Genomic DNA, 8,372 nt, shown 5'->3' on the forward strand with positions numbered 1-8,372 from the left:
GTTGGCACTGGCGTGGCTAAGCTACGGAGATAAGTTTGAGTTCACTGTACTTTCCGTGTGTTGACTACAGATTAGCTTCCAAATAACCACTCCCTGAGCTCGTGGAAGATTTTCAAAGGAATCTTCTGAATGAAGGGCGACCTCCCATTGTCCCATCCTTGAAGATTGTGCTTGGGGGCTCAGCTCTGAAATAAACCGTCTGGAAAGCACGCCATACCGCCATCACTCAAACTTTCTGACACCGGAAAGGTCACGCATACCGATCGAAGTGTTTGATTCGACCAATCAGGGGCCGACTTGGCACAATCAACAGGTGCAATGTGAAACTGGTTTCGTACCTGGGTGTAAAACGAACGCATGGTTCACAAAGAGGGTTTGGTCAAAGGAATTCAAGCAATGACCAACATATGCGGGGTTACTTTTTTTTTGCTTTTTTTTTTTTACAAACACAATAAGATCGCCTAGATAATTATATACTTCGAAGAATGTATCTTGTGTCACTGCAAACACCAACTGGCCCGTACTTTTTTCCCTCGCTCTGGGGGATGGGAGGCGATCAATGCTCGAACTCGTGAAATATTTAGAGGCAATTATCAAGAAACTGATGATTATCGCGTGCGTGGTGTTTATTAATTGGAGCAAACCTTTTCGCGGATCAGTGCCACAAAGTGGCGGAGCAATGTTAAGCAAACTTTGCAAATAATCTTCTTGGATCATTTGCATAATTTTTCAAAAACAAGTCATTTCAGCGGGAGAGTAGTTGCATGCAGCAGACACTAGGAGTGGATAAGAATAAAGCAAAGTCTCAACATGGTGACGGAAATTCTGATATTCGTTGCACTTTTGCTTTTCTGCCGGTTCTTGATTATTAGTCTCCGCGGTGGCGGGCGCACCGGGCGCGCGTGGAACCCACCGCCGTGTCCGCCTGGCGTGCCGCTCCTGGGGAACCTGGCCGTTTTCCTCGGTACCCAACCGCTCTATGTCGCGCTGCGACGACTCGGCCGGAAACACGGGGATGTGTTTGGCCTCAGGATGTGCGGCAAGGACTTCGTGGTCCTGGGCAGCTCCGGGGCCATTCGAGAGGCCTTCGTCAAGCGGTCGGTGGACTTTGCAGGCCGGCCCTATATGTTTTCAATCAGTTTGCTGACGAGGAAGAATTGCGGAATTGCTTTCTCGGACTACGGACCGGCATGGAGGGGACATAGGAAGGACGCTGCGTCTGCATTACGCTTGAGTCTTAAGGCAGGTTCCGTTGAAAGGTATGCTTTCGTTACCCGCTCCCAGCAACATTTTCAAGCTTTTTTTTTATTTTTAGGGGACTATTTTACTGTGGATACTCCAACATGTCCAAAGATTCTAAACATTCTAACAGTTTTCTCCTATTGAAAATCTTCTTTTAATACTGTGGAGACTGAAAATAAGAACGTGTATTTGTTATCTGTGCATGCAATATCACTGAATATCAGTAGGCCTATTTTACTTCTGGAAACTGTGTTATCGTTATCATGGTTATTCTTTAAAAAATTAAAAAATATATATATTGACTTTTTCTTTTCCACTTTGTAAACTCATCAAAAGTTGACACTGCACTTCTGGAATGACAAGATCTTCTGGAATGAAAATACAAATTTTAAAATGTAAAGTAACGGTACAGTCGGGAAAAAACATATTTGACAGGAAAACATATCGGTCTTTCCAACTTCTTGAAATATCCTGGAAAAAAAGCTCGTATATGAACTAGTCTTTCTTGTCCAAAATTGAATTTGAAACGCCCTAAAGGCTTCTTTTCAAACTTACTTCAAAATGCGGGAGGTTTGGGGAAAATTGTGTCCTCTTTTTCCGGAATGGAGAGGGGCACTCAGTGAATTTGGTCCAACTCACCAAGACAAACTCTTCATCTCCGAATTCTTGGGGGGGGGGGGGGGAGTGGCCTACCCGTAAAACTTAGTAGCAGAATTGTCCAATTGCAATAAAACACAAACATGACAAACCCTAACTCCCTATGCCTTTTGCTAGGATGTAGCATGAATCCTGCAAATTCCTCCATTATTTCTTGAATACGGTCCGTGGAGGGCTAGGGGTGACCACTGCCTGAATCCTGCAAAATAATTATGCGGCAGTGACAGTCAATATGTTGAGGCTTGGCCAGTGACATCCTGGAGCAGTACGGATGATTTCAAGATAATCCAGGCCTATTTGTATGCATGGCTGAGCAAAAACAAACACAAGGCCCGGCCCAAGACCTTGACAAAGTGAATCCTACGAAATCAGTAACGCACTTTTGCAATGTAACCTCAATCCTCCAGATTCCTCCACTTTGGCAAAGAGGATTTTGAAGGATTCGATATATTACTTTATAGTAATTCTCTTACATTCGTTGCAGTGACGGACATCCCGGCCGTTCAATCGCAGAGAAGACAATCTCGCAGGAAGTTTCCCATCTCGTCTCCAAGATGGCGGTCTCCGATGGTTGTCCCATAAATCCAAGCGATATGTTGACGGTCGCCCTCATCAATACCGTCTGCAGCCTGACGTTCGGCTGCCGCTACGGCCCAAGCGACGCCGAAATGAAAGCCTTCGTCTCAGCAAATCACAAGCTGAAGGAGTTGTTCAAACCAGGGCATCCATTGGATCTGTTTCCTTTTTTGAAGGTTAGTTAAGCCATGGAGAAAGGAATAGAAATCCACCCCTCCCCATCCAGTGGCGTAATGTGGGACAGGTGGGCAAGGGCGGATCCAGGGGGAGGGGGCCAAAGGGGGCCATGCCCCCCCCCAAAAAAAAAACAACAACAACGAAACCAATTTTTTTTTTTATGTGACATCGCAATAAAGGCAGGCAATGAGTACACCACCATCTTTTTCTCAAAAAAAAAACATTGGTTAAAGTGGTCAGAAATTGCAGATCGCACAACAGAGCATCTAGAATCCAAAATATTTTTCGGGGCCCTTAAGTGGGCCCCGAACCCACGCCGTAATTTTTTTGACCCACTTTTTTTTTGGGGGGGGGGGACCAAAGCCGCCCCCCCCCCCCCCCCCCAATATTGTGTTTTGGATCCGCTCTTGACAGGGAGTGGGGGTCACGCCGAAATCCCCAGCTCAAAATTTAAACGAAAATATGGTGTTTATTGTGAATAAAAAATGAGTGCCCCCCCCCCATCACCAAAAAAGTATCAATTGAAATTGGAAATTTTTTTCTCTTTTTATAGTGTCCGTTTACTGAATTTATATACCGAACGGTAGCTAATTGCAGCTCAAAACATTTTAGAGAAAATATCAATCTACAGTTTTGAACGGTGTCAAATTTTATTTTTTTAATTTTTCAGTTAGTTGTACAATGTCATTATACATCTTACATCAATTAAAAAAACACATTTCAAACAGTTCATATTTTTACTCAAAATATATATTTGAGTAAAAACTCCACGACAAATATAGATAAGATTTATTACAACTGTATGACCTTGAACTAACAAAAAATATGTTTAGAACACTTATTATTATTATTTTGGTCTATCGAGTACAAATTTGCAACATTGGTGTTTTTTTGGTCGTTGGGAAAAGAAACGGCAACCAGCTGTGAAAATAACTTCCAAGTTTTGATGTTTGAAGATTACACTGTACTCCGCGGGCAAGTGATCACTGTATACTCACGGAAGCCCCCTTTTTATGGCGAGAGCATTGTGCAACTTATTGTACAGAGCAATCGTTCTGTGACAGTTATTTTGAGAAATAGCTATAGCGCAATACTCTCGCCATTGAAATGGGCCTCCGTGATAGAAATGATAGCGTGCCAAGATTGGTCTGTAGGTCAACGAGCGCTTGATACCTCTTGACCCATTATTCCCCTACCTAGCTCCCCTAATTATCTTCCAGACTTACTTAAAGTCTCTCCAAGGACTCCACATCGACTTACCTCCCTCAACTCTATTACGACATTGATTGTCATAAAGACCTAATAATGGTTTATTAACCTCTGTGGAGGGGCCATTAAAAAGGGATGATGAGACTCGATTACCGGGAACAATTGATTTTGACGCCGTCGTTACCATCAACCCCTGCCGTGTATTGATCCGTTCGACCGGCCGAGGGGATGGAAGGCTCCCGCTGAAAGGAAATAAAAGTGGGATGATGGAAACTGCTCGCTGGATCAAGCAGTTCATTTCGCTATGCAGTAAAGTAAAATGGCTATGCTTTAAAAAAATAAAATCTTGCAATCTGAGTCCCTCTACTTTATCTCGTCACATACAATGCCGGTCAGTGTTATTTTGTTTAAGAATAATTGGGGTTTCTTTTTAAGAGTAACCAAAATTGGGCATCAATTTTCACCTAAAGATTTCGTTGCACTACAGGGTGAGTAAAAAAAGGAAACCCAAATGTCAGGGCTATTGTTTTACTGAAGTTCTGCATGTAGCACTTTCAAAATCTAGAATATGAAAGCCCAATTCATAAGCTTTCTTTCAGAACAAGAATAATTCAAATCACTCATGTTCTTTTTAAGTTATGAAATTTCAAACACAACCACCGTTTTAAAGTTCTGTCCACGGATCACAAAAAAAGTGTGCGTTCTTTCAGCAAAACGAAAACAATTCACACACACCCCTACGTGATTTTCTTTCGTTTTGCTGGATGAACACTTACCTTTTTGTGATTCGTGGACATAACTTTAAAACATGGTTGTGTTTAACATTCAATTACTTGAAAAGTACATTAGTGATTTGAATGATTCTTAAACTAAAAGGAAGCTTATGAATTGGGCATTCATATCCTAGATTTTGAAAGTGCTACATGCAGAACTTCACTAAAACAACAGTCCCGACATTTGGGTCTCGTTTTTTTATGACTCGCCCTGTATATTGCCAGTTTAAATTCCGTAGATGGAATATTTTGGAGGACCACCAACCAAGTATACCAAGTAGAGAATCATTCGGAAAGTTGTCCGTCGTTAGATGACGGAATGGTTGATAGATTTTAGTCTACATTCCAAGTTTGACCTTCTTGCAAACAAGCTAGATTTTAATCTCCAAAAATCTTTTTAGGGCTTCAAGATTTTCCTGAAAATTAACCCTAATGAAAGACTTGCGTGCAGAAAATTCCTGAAGTGGCCATCGCTAAAAGTGCAATGCACTCATATGTACTAGGATTGAAAAGGTCTTTACCCTGTACGCCTCTTGTTATCACCTGGATAAATTAGGGTGAAAGAAATGCCCATTATTGTAAGCCCCTCTTGTTGGAATGCGAGTCTTTAGGATAGCGACGGATCATCAGGGTCGTCTGCCTTTATAAAGAGGGTATTGGCGCCGCCAAATCTTCATCTAAAGTGCAGTGATCTGTTTTTGGGAAAGTCGCTGTACTTTGCACAGTTCTCTGGCCTTGCAAAGTTTGGCGAAAATGTTCAGCCAGTGAGTGACCGAAAGATTGTGGTCAGTTTGTGCCCTGACCACAAATCATAGCTTTAAAACACTGGACTAAATAGCGAATGCAGAGATGATGTGTTTTTGCACTCTGTGATTTAGGTTTGATTAACAATTAAATAGAAACTAATACAATTGGCCCTATTAATACCAAAAGTAAAAAAACGAATTTCAACAAATAAGCCGAAAAATTAAGAACTCCATGTGTTCTTTTTGACAAGTTTTCGTGTTCAGCCAAAAACTATTAAACCCTAAACCCGCACAAGTTCATCTGGGGTAAAGTACCACATACTACAAGGATACTACAAAAATTATGTATGCAGGTACCAAATACCAGAAAATACTATGAGTGCTGTGTCCACTTATGCTAAAGCATACTGCATACTACAGTTTACTACAAGTAGTATTTTGTAGCTATCTACTTGTATTTTGTAGCTTTAGGTGAGGTTAGGGATGAAAATCATCTTGACAGAAAAATAAACATTCTCTCGCTCAGATGTTCCCGTCAAAGCGCATGCGCACAATTCAGGAAATCATCGCATCACGTGACTCCATCCTTCAAGCACAGTACCAAGACCACGTGGCTACCTTTCGACCTGACAACATCCGGGACATCACTGACGCCTTTCTCAAGTCCATGCAAGACGCTGGCGGGAACGATGACGCAAGTGATGACGTCACGATGACGGAGGACCAAGTGGTGATGTCAATGTGGGAGATATTTGCGGGCGGTTTTGAGTCAACCTTTCAGACCCTTAGATGGGCGCTGGCGTATTTGCTGCATTATCCAGAGGTATTTTTTTTGTTCAAAGTATTTTCTCTGAAAATTAAGTGAATGAAATCTTTTTTAGCAAATTGGAAAAACAAACAATTCTTATATTCTGTATGGTGATTTCAGGTACAGAAACGATTACAGGATGAGATCGACAACAACGTTCCTGTTGGCTTGCCGACATGGAGAGACCGCTCAAGGCTTCCGTACCTGGAAGCAACGGTACTCGAGACGCTACGTCACAGCTCATTCTCGTCGCTGAATGGTCCGCATGTAACCACGTGTGACACAAAGTAAATTATTCATGATTATTCATTTGGTTTTAAGCCAATAGGCGCCCTGTACGGCGTCCACCGCTCATCACTCCCATCACTGACTGGTCAAATATAATCACGTGTCGCATAGTGTAAATTGATGAAATTATTCATTGACTTTGGCCCAATAGGCATTTCGGTGGAGCATTGGGGGTGTGTCAGTGTTTATGTCAAATTACGTGCTTGCTTATTCAACCCAGCCACTTGTATGCTAAAACCGCCGAAAATGTCTTGCTCCAGATCGTTTATTATCAGGAGAAAATCTTTGGTGAAGTCTTTTATTGTCTTAAAGAATGTCTCCAATGTTGTACTTCTGATGATTTTTTTTCTCACAGAATTGGTGACTACGATATTGCACAGGGCACAACAGTCCTATGTAACCTGTGGTGGGTGCATCATGATCCGGAAAACTGGAAAGATCCTGACAACTTCCGACCAGGTACATGTATACGAGAAACATCCAAACTTTCCAGATCATTTTCCAAATCTCGTACTAAATCGATTTTGCCCCTCACTGGCATGACAATTACGTTTAAAAAGCATTGTTATCATATCAGGAGTTATTTTAAACGTTATTCTCCAGCTCCTCGTTTGAGTTATTGATATGCAAACTCTTTTTCTTTTGGGCACACAGAACATTTCTTGGACGAGGCAGGCAAAGTATTTACCCCAAAACACTTCTTGCCGTTCTCAGTCGGGCCTCGATTCTGTCTGGGCAAGCAGCTGGCTACCATGGGGCTCTTCCTGTACCTGGGGGGCATTCTGAAACACTTCACTCTCGCCTGTACTCCGGGAAAGAAACCGCCATCATTGGAACCCGAAAGTTCGGAACCTATCCGGACGATTGGGGAATACGAGATTATATTAACGAAGCGTGAATCACGTGACCCTGTCTGCCTTCCAGCTTGAATGAGCAGTGTTTGATATAGCCCAAACATCTGCACTCCGGAAAATCATTTTCCTTTGTCCGTGACAGCTGAAAATGAAACTTAATGACGTGGCCCAACATTTGGCAAAGACAAATGTTTACAGAAAGAATAATTTATAAGCAAATCCACTTTTTTTGTTCGTGATAAGAAAAAAAAAAAATCAGTATTATTAATTTTGTACAATTAAGGAAATGTTTTTAACTAATTTGACAAGGGAGTGCAAAGCTGTTTCTTTGTGCATTTTTTCCCCGTAATTTAGCTGCGATCCAAAGTCTTTAGAATCTTTTGAAGTTTGTTATTTCTTGACTATAGATGAATCAGATTTAGTTATATTCCAAAATAATAATTAATATTATAAGTGACTTCTTTCAGGACATAGAATTTTTATTTATTAACTGATAAAAGTTGCTAATTTATTCCTTTTCTTCAGGATTTCTAACTACATGATAAGCAAAAATCGGCGGAAAAGAAACCCAGCCTGACTTTTCTCAATTAAATCAATTAAAAGGAGATACCTTTATCTACTTACCATGATATGCATCCCACCCACTGACATCCACTTAAAAATTATTCCTGACACTGTGTGAATTGATTCGTTTATTATTATGTAATCATATTATTTAATCTAATAATGATTTGTAGCTAAATTATAGAGTCAAATGATGAACTTAATCAGTCCTTGATGAATTATCCATTGTTTTACAGTTATTTTCCTTCTATCCTGAGCCCTTTATATCCCATGACATTTCCCTAGGCTGCGCTTGGCGGATATTGCTTCGCTTGCTTACGCTGCAGCAGGCGCGGTTCTAGGGGGGGGGGGGGGGGGGCTGTAGCCCCCCAAAAATTGTGTCTAGCCCCCCCCCCCCCCCCAAATAAATTCCGTAATTAGCATTCCGCATTAGCAAAAGAAAGATTGTGATGTACAGAAATAGTCGTGACAAGGGTGA

General features: G+C 41.5%; 1 protein-coding gene across 1 annotated transcript; it reads left to right on the top strand.

Moving 5' to 3' along the window:
- The first annotated feature begins 519 nt into the window (after positions 1 to 519).
- LOC119728839 (steroid 17-alpha-hydroxylase/17,20 lyase-like) lies at positions 520 to 8,022 on the top strand. Its single transcript, XM_038201243.1, has 6 exons — positions 520 to 1,259; positions 2,384 to 2,651; positions 5,907 to 6,203; positions 6,309 to 6,475; positions 6,832 to 6,935; positions 7,131 to 8,022. Exons 1-6 carry the CDS (start codon positions 811 to 813, stop codon positions 7,403 to 7,405), a joined length of 1,560 nt encoding a protein of 519 aa, XP_038057171.1. The 5' UTR covers positions 520 to 810; the 3' UTR covers positions 7,406 to 8,022.
- The last annotated feature ends 350 nt before the right edge of the window (positions 8,023 to 8,372 follow it).

Source organism: Patiria miniata, unplaced genomic scaffold, assembly GCF_015706575.1.
Source record: "Patiria miniata isolate m_02_andy unplaced genomic scaffold, ASM1570657v1 HiC_scaffold_20, whole genome shotgun sequence".
NCBI classification, from domain to species: domain Eukaryota; kingdom Metazoa; phylum Echinodermata; class Asteroidea; order Valvatida; family Asterinidae; genus Patiria; species Patiria miniata.

Bases quoted from the DNA above. Each gene is read 5' to 3' on its own strand.
- LOC119728839 (XM_038201243.1), top strand. From the start codon at position 811: ATGGTGACGGAAATTCTGATATTCGTTGCACTTTTGCTTTTCTGCCGG. The intron at 6,204-6,308 runs GTATTTTTTTTG...TGGTGATTTCAG, and splicing joins ATTTGCTGCATTATCCAGAG to GTACAGAAACGATTACAGGA. The intron at 6,476-6,831 runs GTAAATTATTCA...TTTTTCTCACAG, and splicing joins GTAACCACGTGTGACACAAA to AATTGGTGACTACGATATTG.